The sequence below is a fragment of the Mauremys mutica genome, chromosome 14 (assembly GCF_020497125.1).
Source record: "Mauremys mutica isolate MM-2020 ecotype Southern chromosome 14, ASM2049712v1, whole genome shotgun sequence".
NCBI lineage: Eukaryota > Metazoa > Chordata > Testudines > Geoemydidae > Mauremys > Mauremys mutica.
In genome coordinates, this window is record NC_059085.1 from 23,900,223 (window position 1) to 23,922,109 (window position 21,887).

At 44.0% G+C, this 21,887-nt stretch overlaps 1 protein-coding gene and 1 long non-coding RNA gene across 3 annotated transcripts in view; one reads left to right on the forward strand and one right to left on the reverse strand.

Annotated features, from left to right (window-relative positions):
- Window positions 1–2,388: 2,388 nt before the first annotated feature.
- On the reverse strand, window positions 2,389–6,002 carry LOC123349235 (cytochrome b-c1 complex subunit Rieske, mitochondrial). The gene is made up of 2 exons (XM_044987132.1): window positions 5,711–6,002; window positions 2,389–3,167 (listed from the first exon to the last, which is right to left on the reverse strand). The coding sequence occupies exons 1-2, from the start codon at window positions 5,919–5,921 to the stop codon at window positions 2,557–2,559; spliced, it is 822 nt and encodes a 273-aa protein (XP_044843067.1). The 5' UTR covers window positions 5,922–6,002; the 3' UTR covers window positions 2,389–2,556.
- Window positions 6,003–7,625: 1,623 nt separating this feature from the next.
- LOC123349228 overlaps window positions 7,626–21,887 on the forward strand; it is a 35,680-nt gene continuing 21,418 nt past the window's right edge. The window contains exons 1-4 of one of the 2 annotated variants that reach the window (XR_006573422.1): window positions 7,626–7,738; window positions 8,207–8,406; window positions 10,780–10,851; window positions 11,356–11,517. This is a non-coding gene — a long non-coding RNA (uncharacterized LOC123349228). Of the gene's footprint in view, window positions 7,739–8,206; window positions 8,407–10,779; window positions 10,852–11,355; window positions 12,005–21,887 lie in introns of those variants that run through there. The other variant, XR_006573421.1, reaches the window with a different exon arrangement.

Genomic DNA, 21,887 nt, shown 5'->3' on the forward strand with positions numbered 1-21,887 from the left:
GATTACATATACACTGATAAATTTGGAGAACTCATGAAATTCACTAATTAATTCAAGGTGCCCCATATAGATCAGTTCCCAAATATTGAGGAAAATCAGTGCATATGTGTAAGCAAAAGGCCTTTATTTCAGGGTTTTTTGTTTTTAAATAGACACTTGTCTCACATGTCAGACTACAAGGCTTGAAAACTAGAGCCAACACTTTCAAATGTTAGGCTCCTAAATAGAAACAGACTGGTTCACAGAACTTCTGAACAGCAGAATCTCACTAAATAGCAGATGCAGCCCTTATTTAGACCTACATATTTAACATTGTAAAATGAATATATTAAGAGAAATTGGAATGGATTTTTTTATACTCATTTTGATACTTCATCATGCATATGTAAAATCTTTCAGGTTTCACTTATGGATCATGAGTAAAATGCTGTGGGTTCAGAATAATTATGTTCTGCAGATTCAAGGGGACCTGGGAAGCCTCGAGAGCATAACTTCCAAGGCTCCCATCTCAGCTAGGTGTTCCAGTTTCTCCAGCAGCCCTCCAGGTAGAATTTAGTTTAAAGTTATAGAAATTAAATATTCGGATTTGTTTAAAAAAAAAACTTTTGGATTCTGTTTCAAAGAATTTTGGCTGTTCAAAATTTCAATAATAATTTCAAAATCCTCCATGAAACAGAATTATCATCCCTTGCCCAGCGTTAATTCTTACAACATTGACTGAAGCATCTGGTTCTGACTAGTATCTGACATGAAAGACTAGACTGCATCAACTGCTGTTCTGAATATCACAATTCTTATGAATATGGTGATTTACCTAGCTCACAGGGGAGTTATGGATTAGCAAGTGTTCATAAAGTAGAAAGTTATTTTCTTTACCTCCTCCTTTTCCCTCAATATAAATTGACGATAACACTGCGTTATTGCTAGTGAACTTAAATAAGTAATTTGTTTTCAACTGTCAAGGAAAATCCAAGCAAATATGCTTGTATATATGTAAATTAGGCACACTCAGATTCATGGCTTGCTGCCAGTGCAGGCTTTTGGCATCAAGTGAACCTACCTAGATTCTGTGAATATCCATTATAAAACAAGGTGTTATCACAAAAATGATAAACCGTTAATTCTACGAATATGAGCCCATACTGCTGTAATACTCAACTAGTCTTGCTTTCTCTCCCCAAAGCCAGCTGAGGTAGGGCAGAGACTGACAAGAAAGTGACTTGATAAGACTGGATGCAATTTAGGAATGTTCGTTATTAAAAAAATGTAAAATTAATAGAATGGGATCCATGCAATATAGGTAGAGGAAGCAGTTTTTAAAAACGCCAGCTTAGAGGTATTCAGCTTAATGCCAGACAAATATTGCAAAGTGAAGTAAATATTTTATGTTAATACTTTATGGTTTCATAGAGGTTGAAAAGAGTTGCAGAATTTAACAGCTGTTATGAGGTTACACAAGTCATACATGGAAGAATTATGCTACTCAGATATGGCAGTCTGTTCTTAAAGCCACGAGCATAGATTTCCAGTTTTCCTAGTTGTGCATATATTATATAAAACCCACCATTGGAAACCATCTCCTTTTGTGGCAATGTTAAAATGAGGACACTTTCAGATTTAAGCGACAGACTAACCCTTTCAAAATACATATGCTTTAAAAAGGAAAGGATTATGGCTCTCTCTCACATTATAATGATTCATCTAACTTTCTGGACTGATAAAAGTGTGTGAAAGCATAAATATAAATATTAGCAGTGCTAAAGCATGAATAGATGAATATTATCATGCTTCCTCGTCAGACTTTGCCTATTTGATTTTTGGGGGGGAGAGGGGTGGATTTAGAAAGTTGAGTTCCCATCAGTAAACTATTTTGTTTGCCAGTTAACTGCTTCTATTTAAGAAGTTAATGAGATTAGAACTTGACTTTTCTGGCATACAACCACATACAGAAGTCTCACTACACTTGAATTACTTGTTTTTACTTTTAAATCAGCAGTTTAATCAGTTTTTAATCTCCATCTACCATCAAAGTCATAACCGATGTAGACTGCTGTAGAAAGCAAGATATTTCAAACTAAAATAACATGTCTAACTATGAGTAGGGATTTTTTTTTTTTAAGTTTGCCTCTTAAAGATTAGTTTTTATCTGTTCCCTAAAACAACTGAGTTGTTCCCAGGTCAGATTTTTCCTCTTCTATATGCAAGGGTTTTCTGGAGAGTGGCTAGGATTAAATATGGAAAATTCTATCTTAAGCTTTCTATTCCAACGCTACATCAACCCATACCTATTACAGGGCATCCATAACTTTTTTATTAGGTACTGCCATCAAGATTTCTTCAGTAATTAGACACTAACAGCATTTTATAACAGCAAGTAAATGACATCACTCAGTTTGATTCTTTATTGAGAAGCATTTAAGCATACTTCTTGGTAAGAATGACTTTAGACAATTAGGTACATTTTTAGGATCATTTAGTTTTATACCACACCCGAACATTAACCCCTTTTCACAATGTTCATGCAGCAAAAGATGAAGCAGACAAATGTCCAGCTATTTAACCAACAATAAGTAAGTCATCAGAAACAAATTCATAATTTGGAACCTCAAGGTTGGCTGGAGCAGGACCTTTTCTAATTCTGCCAGACGCATCATAGTGCGACCCATGGCAAGGACAATAATAACCACCAAAATCTCCAGCATTTGCAATGGGTACACAACCAAGATGAGTACAAACACCTACCAGTATAACCCATTCTGGTTTTTTTACTCTGTCTAAATCATGCTGTGGATCTCTTAGTTCAGTCAATGGTACTTCAGCTTCCTGATTAATCTCCTTCTGGGTTCTGTGACGCACAAAAAGGGGTTTCCCTCTCCACTTGAAAGCCATATTCTTGCCTTCTGGAATTTCAGACAATTTGATCTCAATTTTTGACAGTGCCAACACATCAGCAGAAGCACTCATGCTGGAAACAAACTGGGTGACAACATTCTTAGCAGCATAGGCAGTGGCTACACATGTTGTTGCGGTTAGAAAATAGGAAAACCCTTTCCTAGCATCGCTGCTCTCTTGAGAAGATTTTGTTTTATCTAACACTTCTGGGCGACGGTAGTCAGAGAAGTCAGGTACTGTGACATCATTGTGGATGTACCGAATACTAGCTGGAGCTGCAACAAAAAGGTAAATACTATTAACTGCAAGCATCTTCATAATAAAAACCTAGTACTATATTGACTATGAAGCGTTTTGTTTCCAGGAATTCAAGGTGAAATTGGAAAGAGGTCCATAATACTTTCTGTGAACAGTAAATCTGATAACTGCATATTGTTAGAAAGTAACAGCTACCACCCTGTTGTGGTAGTATAAAACCATTTGGGAAACCTAACCAGTTTCTATCATGTGACCTCCACCACCCCCACCAGTATCTGACACTATATTCACAACTGAGCTATGTAAAGATTTAAAGAGCCCTGGCACTATTTAAAATACAGCAACGTTAAAGAACATTTTAAAATTCTATAACCTCTTAAAAGCTTGAAATCTGTTTCCTTGCTAAATCTTCCCTTCCATACTTTTCTTATTGAAAGACTGCTTATGAGCAATGGTTTACCCAAAACTTAAAAATCAATTTTTATTCATTTATATATTTTTTGGAGACAGTACTAGGTTAAATGGTGGCCTATTATACATGTTAATGTTCTACACTGAACCTGAAGAATACCATAGGTAGGAGGGAGGGAAGACTATGACAAATTCTTAAATTGAGATTTTTTTTCATTTTAAAGTTTCCCCGGAAACACTGGGATTAAGAAACATGGATTTAAAAAAGCATTTAGGCCATGAACCTGCAAATATTTATACATATACTTTACTCTGACTTCAATGGAACCACTTAAGTATTAGTCAAATTAATGTCAGGATGTGCATTTTATAGCAGAATGTCAGCCTCAAATATTTGTGTAATTGTAATCACTACAAAAGCATCTTTCCACAAGGAATAGTAGTTTCCAACATCTGTGTAAACTGAGACCACACAGTGAAAACTATTACTACATGCCACTGAACTGGAAGATTTTGATGACTTCTGTACAACGTAGCAGCACACAAGACAGTTTGAATTAAGGATTTTAAAGTGGGGTTCTGATGCTGGAATGTGACTGAAAATTGTCATGCAGAGTTCTATGTATCTCAATTATGTCAGATAAAGGCCAAAATTTTCAGAAGCAGCTGCTAATTCTAAGTGCAATGTCTGGTCCCAAAAACTGAGACTGAGGTTGATTTGCATCCAAGAGGAGGTGCAGGTACTCTGCTCCTCTGAAAATCAAGCCAAAACAGTCTCAAGTTGATCACTCAGAACTTGAGACTCTCCCTCCCCCCAACACATACATTCAGTGACCACTTTAGGTGCAGCTGCAACTTTTCCATTTACAATAAAAAAATGTTATTAACTAAATCAAACAAGGGCAATCTGGAAGCTGAGAGAAACTATTCTGTCCATTTTGTGCAGGCTTATACCCTCATTGCCTTGCCGTCTCTAGAAACTAGGTTAATGCTTGGACCTTAAGAAATGTCCTCAACCTGATTTTAAACAAGACTTGCGTCAATGTAGACAAGGCCAAGTGGCATTTCACATTTCAGTTGGTGAACACTTGTGCCTCCATATTTATGCACTAATGTGTAAGCCCATTTTTTTTAAAAATAAGAAAATAGAATAAATACATCCAGTTTTAAAAACTGGCACATGGACAGTGTTATTGGAAAAGGGGTTATACTGAAGTTTTGCATGGGAAGTTTTCATGGAGAGCTGACTTTGCTAAGTTTGAAAATTAAGTTCTGTAAAGTCATCCACTATACAAACAGTCTATTAAAAGGAACTACTCTGTCAGTACTATTGCACATACAATTGCAAAACACTGCATGAATTGGACAATAGTGAGGCTGATGGCATGAGTCGCCTTGCAAGATTAAAACTTGTTTTTGTAACTATAAAGAACCCCCTCACTTTTGGTCTCAGATGGAGTCCTTCACTCCTGGTTAAAACAATTCAGTACCACTGACGTGCTACATGCAGTGTTTTCTTTTCTCTCCCCATTCTGGAGCGGGGAAGTGAAATCCTGCCCGGAGGACCTACCAAGGGGTCAAGCACACAAACTCTTGTTTAAAATCACTGCTTGTGATCACACAGTTTACCCTGGATTAGATTCAATTACTTCCTCACGTATGGAAAACGCTCAACCTGTTCACGTTTCCCAGTCTCCCTCAGTCCCGCACAGCGGGGAGATTTACAGCCCCCCTGCACCAGGGCCTACGTGGGCTGAAGAGATTCCCTGCGCTGGGGCCAGACACAAACACTTCCTGGGGCGCAGACCAGAGTCAGCAGCTCACAGCTGAGCTGCAGAAGAAACCCGAGCACGAGACGTGCAGCCCCAGCCTCCAAGGTCACCCCCAAGGCCTCGCCAACGCTGACGTGCGGATGCAGAGGGCCTGACGCTGGCCTGGCCCATGCCCCTCGCCCACAGTGACCCGAGGCTGGGGCCGCTGGTGGTGCGAGTCTCCTCCCGGGCCGGCTCCCGACCCCCACCCCGCCGGGCCGCAGTGACCCGAGCGCTGCTGCCCATGGCAGCAAGGCCCACAGGCCCCAGCAACACTCCCGTCCCTGCGGCCCCATCTCAGCGCCCGTCCCCAGGCTGCCCCCACCCCTGTCCCGCACCGTTGAGGCTGGCGGTGGCGACGAGGCCTCCGCGGGGCGCTCGGCCGCTCAGCGATTCCCGGCACAGCACAGGCCCCTTCGGGTCCAGCAGCAGCTTCTCGGCCTGCGGCACCAGCCCCGGCACCAGCGGCTTCAGCGGGCCCGGCACGGCGTGCGCCGCGGCCGACAGGTACGGAGCCAAGGGGCCGGCGCGGGCGGCCACGGACAACATGGCGGCGACTGCGTCTCGAGCGGATCACCTCAGCCCCTCCCGGCCGCAACCCGCCGGTGGCCGTGGCGCCGCGCAGACAACGTGCCCCGCCTCCTGCACGTACGTACGTGCGCACGCCCCGCCCCCCTCGGCTGGGCGGTGGCCTGTCAGACTGAGCTTGCCGATGGACACTGCGTGACGTCAGCCAGGCATCGGGCTCAGTGCGCAGGCCCGGCTCTGTCTCCCACAGCGCGTCACCTTGGCACTGCCAGTGTAGCACGGTGATGTCATTCAGAACGCCGTTGCGTAGCAGTGACATCATGGTACGCAATGCGTGAGGTCACATGGGGCCTTATAAAAATGAGATATGCGCCAAAAATGACGTCACCTCACCATGCCAGAATCACAGAAATGTAGTGTTGGCTGTTGGCAGGGCCCCCCCATGGTCAGCTAGTCCACTGGTTCTCAATCCAGGGGCCGCCAGCAGGTTTCAGGGGGTCTGCCAAGCAGGGCTGGCATTAGACTTGTTGGGGCCAAAGGCAGAAAGTCAAAGCCCCACCACCTGAGGCTGAAGCCCGGTGATCCAAACCCCACTACCTATGGCTGAAGCCAGAGCCTGAGCAACTTAGCCTTGCAGGGTCTCCTGTGGTACGGGGCCCCGGAGACTGCCCTGCTTGCTACCCCCTAACGCTGGCCCTGGCTCTTATATACAAAAAAATAGTAGTTGTGGGTCGTGGAGTTTTTATTGCATGTTGTGGGGCCTCAGAAAGAAAAAGGTTGAGAACCCCTGATCTAGGCCATTCATCTCATCTGGCAAAATTAAGTCTACCTGTTTAGAATGTGTATGTTGTATCATAACATTGTGCCTTATATAAATGGCATATTGTGCCCTAATGACAAACTCACATGAAACCATCATCCCATGTACCAAAACACCCTAATTCTGCAACACAGATATTGAAGTACCAAACTGCTTCAGATAAACACCATCAGATCAGTGCAAAATGCTATCACAGCACAGAATCATCAGGTCATAGTGAAGTGCTGTCATACAGCAACAAAATGTCATAGCCCAAGTCACTGTCTTGCCATTACAACTTGTAAAAGATTATAGCACTGTCACATCATAGCCATGTGATCATGCTTGCCAATAGGTCATCATAGTCATAACAACTTTGTACTGTTGCTACACAGTGTCGTTATGTTACATCAGATTGCTATTTAAGCAGATCCAAAACTGCAATCACATAAACATGTCACATAAAAACACTATCCTGTCACTCCAGAACATCATCACATCATCCCTGCCTCCGCATGATGACAGTTCACTGTTGTGTTTTTGGAATGCTCTTTTTGATTCTATCTGATCTTTAGCCATTTATATTACACTCATGGTCTTGGTAGCAAGCCACAATCCTACAAACACTTACATATGTGCTAAATTTTATTACCATACTCAGGGTCAGCCCTAAAGTTCTGTACAGGCAGACACTGACATCTGTACAACTAAAATTATATCTATGATACAATATGAGCCACAAGGACATATACAACTTTTTTATTTTATTTGGGCAGGTGTGGAGGGACATGCCGTTACACTGACAGGTGACTAACGAGCTCCTCTGGGCCTTTTCAAGGAGACACACCTGCAAGCTTTGTTCTGCCCAGCGGGAGGAGGAGTTTAAAAGGGAAAACCTGCCATGTCCTGGGGGGTGAATGAGTAGCTGAGACAAGCTTGGGAAGAAGGAGCTAGCAGTAAGCCTTACAGGAGGACCTGAACTACAGCCCTCGTAGACTAAGCCCAAAGGGCTACTGCAGGAAGACTGCCTGAGTTTCAGGTCAGTTTTGTTTCTTTTTGATTTCCCATAGATGTTTCTTTTCCAGAGGGGAGAGGACTTGTCTTGTCTTCATTACAAGTGGAATGGACCTGAAGCAGAGGCTGGAGGGGACTCCTGATCCCTGAGAGTGCTAGAGTTTAAAAAAAAAAAAGGCTGTTGAATATTCTTTTTACACTACTCACTTATTGTAGTAGGGGCAGTCCCCCTGATAATTCAGTTTGTCCTTATCAGCCCAAGAGGGGTACAGACCTCAGATGGACTTGGTTGTTTGAAGTTCCTCTCATTGCCCTGGGGGATTAACTGGTATTTGGTAGCAGGGCTGGGATGAAAGTTGCTACTGCACCAAGTTCTAGCTCCTTTCTTTCCTAGCAGGGAAATGGCTCAGCAAACACTTCTTCTTGAGAAGGCACCTTTCTGTGCCTCAGTGAGGCTCCTCACCAGTCTATGCTTTTCCTGCTCTTTCTATAGGCAAGCTGGCTGTTTGCTTCTCACAAAGGCTACTATCTTTTTTTTCTCCTCCTGTGCCTGAGGACTCTGATCTCCTCTCCCTAAGGAGACCCACTATCAGCCCAGCCAGCTACAGCTCCTCAGGATCAGGCTGCCCAGAACATCATGACTGGTTCTCCCATAGGTCAGGGAGCTTAGGAAGCCACCCATGCCCCTTTGAAGTAAGTAAATGGACATTACTGGTGGATTTTTCTACTCTTGTGGTTGTCAGTCCAGAGATGTAGTTTGCTGGGGAGTGAGAGGGTGCTTATGGTGTGCATGTGTGGTTGTGTGTATTGAATGTGTAACTAGCAATGCATGTGTCATAGCTGGCACACAGGCCCCTCTGTGCATGCACAGCATGCAGTGTTCTGGGCTCTCACCTGCTGAAACCACAGTGGCCCCTTTCAGCCCTGGGGACCAACTGAGAAGGATGGACTGGTCACCCAAGGGCAAATCTTACTCCTCCTTGTTGGCAAGCCAAGGAGCGGGGTTGGGGTGGGAGAGGCTCTTGGGAGGGTAAGGTAGGGGAGTCCCTGGAGAGCTGAGATGCCTGGGTGATAGTGGCCGTAGGGGCCAGAGGGGGCACAGTTGCTGGTGGAGGAGAGCCATAGTGGGGAGGAGAATGGCCAGATGTGTGGGGGGCAAATCTATGGTCTCCCCACTTTTAAGTGGCACTCCACAGCCCCTGGGCGCTTCTCTTTTCTTCCCCTTCTGCACAAGTTCCATGTGGCCTTTTTGCACAGGGAGGGGGAAGCTAGACATTATGGAGCTTGTGATCCTTTGGCTATGCTTTTGGAGACTCTGGCACGCCAGCGTGATGAGACCCGTGTCTAACGCAGGATGGGCAAACTTTTTGGCCTGAGGGCCACATTGGGTTTCTGAAATTGTATGGAGGGCTAGTGAGAGGAGGCTGTGCCTCCCCAAACAGCCACGTGTGGCCTGACCCCCACCCCTCCTGCTTCTCACCCCTGACAGCCCCCACCCCCGGGACCCCTGCCCCATCCAACCACCCCTTCTCTGCTCCCTGTCCCCTGACTGCCCCCCCGCTGCCCCATCCAACCACCCCTCTCCTTCCTGATTGCCCCTGACACCCCACCCCCATTCAAACCCTGTTCCCTGACCACCACCCCAACTCCTCTGCCATCTATCCAACCCCCCCCCCCCACCTACCTGCCCCCTTACTGTGCTGCCTGGAGCGCAGGTGGCTGGTGGTGCTACAGCCGCGCAGTTCAGAGCACCAGGACAGGCAGCTGTGCTGCCCGGCTGGAGCCAGCACAGAGCACCAGGTCAGACCATGGCTCTGCAGCATTGCGCTGGCTGGCGGCACAGTGAGCCGAGGCTGCAGGGGAGGGAGAACAGCAGGGAAGGAGCCCGGGCCTAGCCTCCCAGGCCAGGAACTCAGGGGCCGGGCAGGAGGGTTCTGTGGCCTGGAGTTTGCCCACCTCTGGTCTAAGGCCTTGCAGCTTCTACCTTATTTGTAGTCCTTATCAGAGTCTCTGGGTGAGAGAAACCTAGGGGGTTACATAAGCAAAACATTCAGGAAGACAACTAGGGTGGCTCAAAGAAGAGAGGCTATGAGTTAGTTGAAGAGTTTACATGTGGAAATGGGGAACTGGTTGGGGTGTTAACAGTGTGTAAGATGCCTGTGTGTTAATGAATCTGAAGCAGTTCTACAAACTACTGACCTGAACTCTTGGTTAATAGACAGACCCAAGGGAGATGTGTGTGTGTGTGTGTGTGGTGGGAAAATGCACTGCTGCTTTTGCTGACAGCTGGTCTGGATGTGAGACGGCACAGAGGGGAGTGGTCCATGCCTGGGACCCAGGAGGAGAAGGGGATGCTCTGCATAGAGGGGAAGTGGGTAAACCCAAGTGAGGCAGGGCAGCAGCACCAAGCTGACCACAAAGAAAGATTTCAAGGAGCTGAAGTGCGGCACCTGTCAGGGAGTGGGACACAAATATTCAAACTGCCTGGTGAACGTATGCCAAGGAGTTGGCTGTGCCTCCCAGCAGATTAACTTTGTGGCAGCCTGGCCAGAGTGGAACTAGAGTGCTGTGCCACAGATGCAGCAGGTTAACCAAGTGACAGCAAACAGGATGTACAATGTGCCTGTGACTGAATTTACACCCCCACCCTTCTGTACATATGTCTTGTGTACCTAGAGAGTCGTGTACAGTCACATCCCCAATGGGACCTTGAGGTGTGAATCAATGGGGAGGCATTTGAAGGGTGGTGGGACACAGGAACTGCATGCACTATAGTCAAACCACATGTGGGGCTGGCAGGCAATCAGATGTGGGTGAAGGGCCCTGTGATGAACCGCATTGCCCTGCTAGTGGCCTGAGTCATTGTGGACAGCAAAAAGATTCTAAAGTGCTGATTATGGGGATATTTCTTATGATACATAATTTCCAAACAGAGCAAGGTTAAACCCAGGGGGCTCAGATGCACACACACCTAGGTCAGACCCACAAGCCATTGGGGCAAGATCTCAGTCTACCCTTGCTGGGGAAACAGTCAGTGCTGACTGTCTGTGCTCCAAACTTCTGCAGGAAGTGAGGAAACTGGGGCATGGCTGAACAGTACTGAGAGTTGGAACACCTCTGAGAGAACGGGAAACTGAGGTTAGTAATGAGTAGTGCCCACCAGAAGGTGGGAAAAGTCCCAACAAATGTAAAGTGACTGCTTGAGGCAACACACAGAAAAGGGTGGGGGTGTTAATCCTTGGTTAATCCTTGCTTCAGTTTAGTCAGTTGAGATGTAATCAAATGTGAGAGGGATGATAGAAAGTGGGAAGGCGAAGATTTTAGGCTTGGCTTCGGGGGTGAGAGGAAGTGGGGAAGATTTTTTTTTTAACCTCACCCTGGGACAGGGTCTGCTGATCTGAGGCATTGCAGGCTAAGACCTGCTCTGCAGGGAGCCTGGCCAAAATGGCCCTAAGAAGCTAATCAGAAGTATTTTGGTGATGAGCTTAGGGGGTCCCATGAACTCTGCTGCCATGTACCCTTCCCATGCAATACCGAGGGAGAAGACTTGTACAATGTGGAGGGAAACTGACCTGTATTGTGGATGTTTCTTATTTAATGAATGTATGAGGAAGTAATAGCAGATACTTTGGCTCCAATCAGAACTTCTTTGACTGTGGGTCCAGCCAAGGTCAAAGGAAGCTCTCTGGAGGAGAGACAGAGCAGACTCCACACCCCAGAGAAGAAACCATGAAAAGAGGTTTAGGAGAAAGGCCTTAGAATCCTGAAAAGATACTGACCCAAATCCTGAAACACTCCAAAGTGGTAAGGAAACTGAGGCTGGGAATGGTGTATCATTTTATTTTGTCTAGATCTGTATATTGTGCTTTTTAAAGTAAACAGTGATTGATGTTGGAACCTTTTGTAAAACCTGTGTTATGCTTTCAACTATTACTTGTCCCTCTGGGGTGAGTATGTTCATGTTGGGAGGCTGTTTATACTTGTGAGAATCTGGTCAATTGTTTTGTACCTGAAACAGCCAACAGCTTTCATCTTCGTTGAGATGAAAATGACCAATGAAACCTTGTGAATGGGGCTGTAATGGGTTGTCACTCCCAGGGTGACGTCTGGGAGTTATGGGAACCTCTTTGCCCCCTAACCATACTGCTGGGCTGGTGATTCAGCCAGCTGCCCTGTTATCACCCAACATGCCAGCAGGTGGTGCCACACCCAACTGAGCTACCTGAGTGCTTTACCTAGGCCACTCAAGGACAGACAGAAGACAACATCCAATTTCCCAGCTCCCCCTGCCTTGCACCCTTGCTGGAGTATAAACCCACAGGGCGGAAAAATAGTGGGTGCTCAGCACCCACTGGCAGCCCTGAGGATCAGTGCCTCTCCCCAGCACCTCCTGTCCACAACTGTTCAGAGGTGTTTAGGAGGTGCTGGGGCTTGGGAGAAGGGGAGAGTGGGGGCAGGGCCTAGGATGGAACAGGGATTGAGCAACCCCCAGGATCTGAGTAAGTCGCACCTATGCCAGAGAGGCCAAAGAAACTGTTCTGGAACCTACCCAGGCCAAGGGAAGCTTGAGCCCATGGATCTAGTGTGATGGGACCTAAACATAACAGCCAGCCTGTCAAGTGTCCCGCAGGGGATGCTTGACTGGATATGCTACAGTGTTTGGAACCTTTTCAGATTTGTAATGAGGAATTTTGTACTACAACTAAACTTGTCCACTTTTAATAAATGAGCTGCTGCTCCAAACTCAATGTTTCCTTTACTTCCCCCACAACCCTATCTCCATGAAGGAGGCAGTGTGGTATAGCAGATGTCACTGGGCTGGGGGTCAGGAGAATTTGTTGCATTTCCTGCTCTTCCATTGACCTACTGTGTTACATTGGACGAGTCACTTCACCTTTCTGTGCCTCTTTCTTCTCCACCTTTCGTTTATCTAGCTTATTTAGACTGTTAGCTCTTCAGGACAAACTGGCTCTCACTATGATTGTACAGTGCCTACTGATGGGGGGGCCTCTAGACATTACTGTAATACAAATTAATACAAAAACAAAACACATTCCTTACACACAAAGTCCCAGAAACTGGCTCCAAAAATGTCAAACTCTCTTTAATGTAGTATTACTGATGTTATTTTGATCATCCCTTGCATTAGTTTGACTTTTCCAGCAGGAGAAAAGTCAAACAGGATACGATTAGTACCACTCCCAGATCTTTTGCATTCCTCTTGCTCTTGTTGAGTTTATCCTGAGCCCTGCAAACCAGCTGAGCATTATTCACCAGTCCCCAATCATTTCTGGAGTCCCACTTTGAAATGTCATCACTCTTTTTTACTTCTAATTTTTTAGAACAATGCAGTAATAGAGGCCCACCTGCACTGAGGTCATTGCAGGATTGGGGCCTACCTATCTATCATCTCAGTATCATTTTTACATGTTGTATCTTTAAGAATTACTGTATTGACCCTTACAAAAAATGTAAATAAAACATGAGGAACATTTCAAAGGGGGACTCAAAAAGAAGAGAAAATTAGACTTTTTGTGAATAGTCCTGAGCTCTCTTGCAGGACACAGGTTCACGCTAACAAAAGCGGGATAGAAATTTTATCCTGATTGACGTCTCTCATGACACTGTCTGGGGTTATTGAAGAAACATCTCTAAACATTACCTTAAGAAAAATTAAGGGTTTTTTTTTTTTGAGCCAAGTTGTATGTTCTTCCTGTGTGTGCAACTTAGGGTTTTTTCCTTCAGTCTGTTCCCTCCCGCCCCTTAAGCTGATCCAATTAATTTTTGTCCCATTTTTCTAGTCGTTACTTCAGTTGCAAGGGAGGGGAGGGAACAGTGACTAATCTTGCAATTTATCTCTGGAAATTTGTGGGTTGTAAATTTTACATCCTGTTTGAAAAATGTAAAGCATGTTTTTTACCACACGCTTATTTTTATCACCACACTTCTGTGACCAGTCTCCAGTTTCTACAGCTTCAGTCTCTTACATTGCTTACCGTCAGCACGTTCTGTCTGGAACTCAGACTCCTGTGGAAGTCAAACAGTTCCCCAGAAACTCATTCTCATCATCCCTGATTAGCAGGGTGAAGGAACACAGCAGCTGTAGTTATCACCAGAAGTGTATATTCTCTCATTTTAGGACCACAAATTATCCCTATACCATAGGCTCAGCTGCACACATTTGGGGCCCCATTCTTCACTCCATTACATCAGTTTTACATTAGTATAGAAGAGTGGAGAGTACGGCCATTTATTTACATTTTGGCTGATTTATTACTGCAGCACCTGTATTACAGGAATTTTACCTACACAATGCAAATTTGATTTTTATACTCATTGTTTTCAGTGCTGTTTCTCTTGGTTTATGCCTAGGTGAGTGAGGAGACTCTGGCCCTGTATCAGCAGCTTTGATAAGCAAACGGATGTGTTCTTGTTTTCCTCTAGTAGAACTTTTAAGAGTCGCCTGCCTTTTTGTTTATTATAAACCCAACCTAAAGGACAGCAATGAAACTGACTTCATCTGTCAGACCATTCTAAAACATAGGGTGACCTCAGTTTGCATGCCACTGTGGAGCTTTTCAGATGAGTGTGTCTGATCTAACTTTGGAGAAACTTTTATTTATTTATATATAATATAGATATGCAAAGCCATTAAAGACCAAAACTGCTCAGTTGCTATTTAGATTTATAAGACTCAGAGATGCTTGTCTCAATCTCTTGGCACTTTGGGCATGTAATTAAAAATGCAATAGAAGTAGCCACCCCAAGGCAGAACAATAACTGAATAAACACCCTCCAGATAAATTACAAAGAAATGCACTTCCCCCATCCTTTAAATATTACCCTTCAAGCAAACTTTCCCTCCCTCAAAGATCCCTTTAAAAGTTGAGCTTTGCAGTGTGCCTTGAGGGCCAGCAGAGGTGGGTTGTTTCAGACCGAGTGTGGGGAGTACATTTGGAAGGTGCCTAATGTACACACCTTTCAAATGTGAAGGAGAAGGCCTTATCAGCTCCCTTTTTTTTTCTTTTACAACAAGGGTCTAACGTCAGTGCTTCCATATATCTCAGCTGCAGCATCATAGTAGAGGCAGCAGCTGCCCAGGTAAGTCTATCCTATAGTCTATACCAACATTGCAAATTCCAGCTGAAAATACTAGCCCAGCTCTTGGAGGAATTTATTCCTTTGGGCAGCACTCTGAGCTCTTCTGTTTCTTAGGCCTGGTCTACATTATGGGGTTAGGTTGAATTTAGCCGCGTTAGGTCTATTTTAAAAATGACCGTGTCCACACAACCAACCCCATTCTGTTGACCTAAAGGGCTCTTAGAATCGACTTCTGTACTCATCTCTGAGGGGAGTAGTGCTAAAATCAACCTTGCTGGGTCGAATTTGGGATAGTGCAGATGCAAATAGACAGTATTGGCCTCCGGGAGCTATCCCAGAGTGCTCCATTGTGACCACTCTGGACAGCACTTTGAACTCCCATGGACTAGCCAGATTCCCAGGGCTTTTCCTGTGTACTTTTGAATTTCATTTCCTGTTTGGTCAGCGTGGCGAACTTGGCAGCACAAGCGTCTGTCCCTGAGGTTATCGTAGATTTAGAAGGCAAAAAAACCACACTCGCGATGACATGTTTTTCTGAACTCATGCAGTCCTCCCACACTGATGGGGCACAGCTTAATGCATGGAGGCATTCAGTGGCAGAGGCCAGGAAAGAGTTAAGTGAGCGTGAAGAGCTGAGGCAGGACGCAATGCTGAGGCTAATGGGGGAGCAAATGGACATGATGAAGCATCTGTTGGAGCTGCAGGAAAGCCAGCAAGAGTACAGACCCCCGCTGCATCTACTGTATAATCACCTACCCTCTTCCCCATGTTCCATAGCTTCCTCACCCAGATGCCCAAGAATGTGGGAGGAGGCTCTGGGCACCCAGCCACTCCACTGCAGAGGATGGCCCAAGCAACAGAAGGCTGTCATTCAAACAGTTTGATTTTTAGTGTGGCTACAATAAGCAATGTGGCCTTGTCCTTCCCTCTGTGACGTTATTGATATAAATTGGGGCCATATAGAACATGGATTGCAACCAAGGTCCTGCAGTGGCACCAAATCTTAGATAAAGGGGGTCATCTAAGGTGTCTAAGACCAGATTATGGGTTGCTGGTTATAATTATGCTGTCTGTATGTCTGTATCATTTTTAGTTGAAGTTATGAATGTTGGCTCTATGCTGTCTGTATTTCAAGTTTGTGCTGTGCTTCTGGGGGAAGCCTCCCAGACAAGCTGGTGTTGGCTCTGCTTAGCCTGCTTGATGGCCCATTAAGGACCATCAGCTACACAATTGACCCATGGAGAGAAGGCAGACATGCCTTGTGACTCAGCAAGGTATGCAGAGACTTGTCCATGTGACTGCAGACTCCATTTTGCTGTGATTTTCCACAGTGAGAAAAAAGATTCTTACACCTGGAAAAGCCTATATAAGGCTGATGCTTCATCTCCATCTTGTCTTCAATCCTGCTTCTTACCTCTGGAGGGACTTTGCTACAAACTGAAGCTCTGCACAAAGGACTGAATGACCCATCCCAGTGGGGGATGTTCCAGAGACTTAATTTGAACCTGCAGTTTATGCCATCACTGCTGCAAGCCTGAACTAAGAACTTTGCCATTACTGTATGTAATTGATTCCATTTAACCAATCCTACTTCTCATCTCTACCTTTTTTCCTTTTATGAATAAACCTTTAGATTTTAGATTCTAAAGGATTGGCAACAGCGTGATTTGTGGGTAAGATCTGATGTGTATATTGACCTGGGTCTGGGGCTTGGTCCTTTGGGATCGAGAGAACCTTTTTTCTTTTATTGGGGTGTTGGTTTTCATAACCATTCATCCCCAAGACGAATGCACTGGTGGTGATACTAGGAGACTGGAGTGTCTAAGGAAATTGCTTGTGTGACTTGTGGTTAGCCAGTGGGGTGAGACTGAAGTCCTCGTGGTCTGGCTGGTTTGGTTTGCCTTAGAGGTGGAAAAACCCCAGCCTAGGGCTGTGACTGCCCTGTTTGAGCAATTGATCCTGAATTGGCACTCTCAGTTGGGTCCCGCCAGAACCGCATCGTCACACCCTCCTCTCCCACCTCACCCGGACTACCTTGTGCATTATTTTTTTATTTTAAAAAAATGCATGGTTTCAAAGCAATAGTTACTTTATTTCAAAGTGGGGCAGGTGGTTGGCTTAGCAGGAGGAAAAACCAAACCAAATTCCACCCTCAGTTTGAGGGGAGTCTTTGCCAGAATTGCAGGGATTGATTTCCTGGAGCTATTCAACGTGTATTATGACAGGTACCAGTCCTACTGCACCCTATGCTGCGAAGGCAAGGAAGTGCTGCTGTATAGCAATGCCAGCTGCTGCAGGTGCTTCTGTGTCAAATGCTTGGTGGCCCTGGAAGGGCAAGGTACCTCGGCCAAGGCAAAAGAGCAAGAGCCCTGGAGCTGTTACATGTGTCAACAACAGAAGTGCTATGGGGTGTTCCAGTGCTGACCGGACTGGAATGTACGGCTGCAAGATGACTTCACCAGCAACAAAGGACTGGAATATGATGCACCTAAAATCTAAAAAGGCCTGCACATTTTGCAGAGTCACTACCCTTGATAACAGAATGTCGATGATTGCATTGGCTACTTGGATCACAGCAGCCCCCAACAGTAGACTTTCCCACAACAGCAGTGGCTACGGTGAGCTGAGCGGGCTCCATGCTTGCCATGGTATGGCGTCTGCACGGGTAACCCAGAAAAAAGGCACAGAACAATTGTCTGCCGTTGCTTTCACGGAGGCAGGGGCAACTGTTGACCTGTACCCAAAACCACCTGTGACTGTTTTTGCCCCATCAGGCATTGAGAGCTTAACCCAGAATTCCAATGGGCAGTGGAGACTGCAGGAACTCTGGGATAGCTACCCACAGTGCACCGCTCCATAAGTCGATGCTAGCCATGGTAGTGAGGACACACTCTGCTGACTTAATTTGCTTAATATGCAATCAACTGTATAAAATCAATTTCTAAAAATGGACTTCTATAAAATTGACTTAATTCCATAGTGTAGACATACCCTTAAGTTTCTTTTCAAAACTTGCACTAAAGGTTCATGGGATTTGGGAAGGGGAGGAGAATAACAGTAATTTCAGATTAAAAATTTCAAGAAACTAGAAGATCCATCTCTCTTCAAATGATTGTGCAAATAAAGTTTTGCATTTTACATTGTATAGCATCACTCTCACTACTTGACTTTGTCAATGCATCTAAAATAACATCTCGTATACAATACTGAGCAGATGTATGTATTAAAGAATTTAAGTCTGGTTCTAGTTAAGCTCCACCTGCCAGATCAAACTCTTGACACTTCCCAGAACATAGGATAAATCTAGTATAGCGGTGTTAGCAGTTCAGATCAACTATCTTGTTTTCTACAATTACAGCTCAAGCCACCTCTCCAATTGCAGTTCATCAGGCAATCAACCCATCCCGTTCACAAATAAGTGTGAAGGATTGCTACTCATTTTAGCTGTATAAGAAGCTAGTGGTTTGAATTCTAGCAGTTTCCAGTGTTGTCATTAGTAAATTATTTTAAGATTGTCTACTGAGAAAAGACACCCATTGGGCAATGCAAATTATACCAATTTGGGGCCCAATCCTGGTAAAACTTATTCATGTAAGTAATTTTATTCATGGGAGTAATTTAATAGGCATTCCCACCCCCCCCTGAAACTAATTATCATGAATAAAGTTGTTCATGTGCATAAATCTTTAGAGGAACCTTTGACTATAATAGCCAAACATCTCATTTTTGCTTTTACAGTATACATTACAAAGCACAATAGCAAAAACCAAACTATCTGTACAATCCAAACTTTACCTGTAAGTACAAAAAATTTTTATTTTTGAAATGAACAAGTTTTTATTAATGATACTGAAGCTGTATTTTGTGGAGATAGTTAATGTTTATTTGAAGAACATTGTCAGTCTTGACAAAGCCCTGGCTGGGATAATTTAGTTGGGGATTGGCCCTGCTTTGAGCAGGGGGTTGGACTAGATGACCTCCTGAGGTCCTTTCCAACCCTGATATTCGATGAACCCTTCTAGTTTCTACTCTTTATCTGCTATAACATTTGTTTCCAGATTCTTCTTCTAAAGGATATTATTTATAATTTACTCCAAACACACAATAGAATAATAAAATATTGTTTGTTAGCTTACTTCATAGAGTCTTAATTGAACTTTTGCTCTGAGCAGAAGGCTGCAATAATTAAACAATATATTCCCATAAGGAGATTTGCTGATTAATAAATTATTTGATTACTAAGTATAATTGTGCCTCCAATCAATACAATCACCTAAAAGCTCCAAATTAGAAATAGTGTAATAAAATTTAAATGAAATGTACTGGGATTTGGTAATTTTAATTACAGGGAATGATTAATTGATCCTTCAGCTAGTATTGATCTACAACTTATTTAATTCTTAGCAATTTAATTTGTCAGACCTGAGCTCTGATAACTAACAATTTGCCTAATTAATGTTAAACCTGGAGCACTGAAGTAATTGTAGTTAGGAGTGAAGCTAGATATCAAAGTCCTCTGTTTGAAAAGGGAAGGCATATGCTCTGTGAACTATTGACTTTATGAATCCACATCAAGTCAAGAACCAATACGATGCTGTTGCAAAAAAAGTAAATGCAATTTTAAGTTCTATTACGAGACATAGAATGCAAATGATGGGAAGTGATAGTACTGCTCTGCTTGGTGCTGGTTAGGCCTCAGCTGGAGTATTGGGTCCAGCTTTGGTCACCACTGTATAGAAAGGATGCAGAGAAACTGGAAAAATCTAGAGGTGAGTGACAAAGATGTCCAAAGAGATGGAATTCAAGCCACAGGAGTAAAGGCTGAAAGAAGTGGGTATGCTTTAGTTTGGAAAAGAGGAGATTAAGAGGGGGCAGGATAGCTTTCAGATATTTGACAGAGAAGTTGTTCTCTCTTGCCACAAGGAACAGGACAAGAGACAATGGGTTCAAACTACAGTACAGCAGATCTAGATTAAATGTCAGGAAAAACTTCCTAAGTGTAAGACCAGTAGAATAATGGAACGGATGCCTTGGGAGGTTGTGGAAGCACCTTCACTGGAGGTTTTCAAAAGGAGGCTGGAGCCATCTGTCTTGGATAGTTCAGACTCAACAAATCCTGCATCTTGCCAGGGGGTTGGGGCTTATCTATGCTGGCACTTTACAGCACTATTTCTCTCTCAGGTGTGTGTGGGGGGGGGGGGAACACCCCCCCCCCCCCCCCCGAGCACAGCAAGTTTCAGTGCTGTAAAGCGCCAGTGTGTAGACAGTGGAGCTGCCTCCCAGTGCTGGTAGCTATGCCCCTTGTGAGGATGGGTTTTTTAGCTTTAGCATTGCCAGTGTAGACTAGACCTTAGACTACATGACCTTTGTGGCCCCTTTAACACTATGATTCTATAAAATAATATGGACAGATAATATAGTGATGATGCACAGATACTTGAATGCTGATGTCTGTGTCACTTTTATTGTTGCACATGATGTAACTGACTAAAGTGAAAGTTTAAAAAATATATTATGCAGGGAGGGAGGGGAAGAGCTGTGAAGATCTGCATGTCTCTGTATTTTTTTGATGGCACAAGCCCCCCCCAAAAGAGTTTGACTAAACATAGGCAGATTTAGCAGTTTAAAGGAGCAACAGCAAAATGCTATTTCTGTATTATCTGATGCAGACAATGTTATGCATAGTTTCCTGATCTAATTGAAATAAAACAGCTCCTTTATGTGGTATGGGGCTGGGGATCTATGCTGGGATCACCGGATGATTATTGGCTTGTTGAAGTAATTTTTTTCCCATTACCTTTAAAGGGAGGATTTAAATTCTGACAGCTGTGAGAATCCTGGACAGGCTTCTGCAGCTGAGCTGAGTTGGGAACAGGACTAGAGAAAAAGGAACAAAGGTGTTTTACGTCCTCTTTGTGGCTTCCTGATCCTTGGGTTATCCAGGCGCTGAGCTAGCTTATTCCAGGATTTCCTGTCGTCTGGTCCTGTGCTCATGCCACTAGATCACATCTTGCTACACAGTCTAGTTTGGCTAAATGAGGTCCTTTTGATTTTTTGAAAATTTGTATCTTAATACATTAGATACATACCAATATTTTCATCAAAATACAGAAAGGATTAGGACTTAGAAATGGATTTTAAAACATTTTCCCCTGCTCGAAGAATACAAAAAAATTTGTTTCAGTGCTTCAACTTTCTTATCTGTAGCAGTCAGAATAGACCACTATAATTATTGTCGCGCCTTTTTTATGGAGAGTCGGTTCAAATTGCTCAATTAGTCTGTCATTTAAAGTGAGTTAAAAGGTAATTTACATTAATACAAATAACATGAGATGTCACTGCTGCAGCATTATGAATTAGCTGCAATATGTTGTAATGAGTTTAGCATGTGCAACTGTGCCAGATTCTTTCCTTACCGCATGTTATTGTTGAGTTGCACCTTTTCAAATATGAACTGCAGAACATGTGTTTTTTAAAAGGCTAATTGTCCCAGACAAATTGATCTTACCCCAGGGCCATGTTGTTGTTTGAGCTGTTTGCTATCTTGAATTATTTGTATGCTCTGAAAAGTCAGTGTTGCTAAACTTGAGACTGTAGGGATTCTGGTTGGTTTTGATCTCTGCATTAATGTTTTCTTTGAATATTCTAATTTAGGGAAAAACTGAAGAAAGAGTCCCTCTCAATCAGCAGGATAGTTGTAAGCAGTTGTCTTTCTCCCACACTCAGGAAGGAGGGGCATGTCACACTGCACAGGTGGGACAGGGTTTAGATTAGTAGTTGATCAATATAGCTGATACCACATGGCCCAACGGTCTCCAGCTGTGTCACTTCTCTATAGTCACTCCACATGATTTGATTTCTATAGTACATAAGCATGTCATTCTGGCTAAAGTGCAGTTGCTGTAGCACAGCCAGTCAATATGCAAGGAACACACATAGTTTAAATGCTGGCCTGCAACTGAATGAAGAATAAAAAAGGAAAATCTCCCATTTAGGAGAAAAACAATCTTAAGATTTTTTGAAACCCCCATAAGATGATCATCCAGCTTTCTGCTTATTCTCTGCTGCAAAGT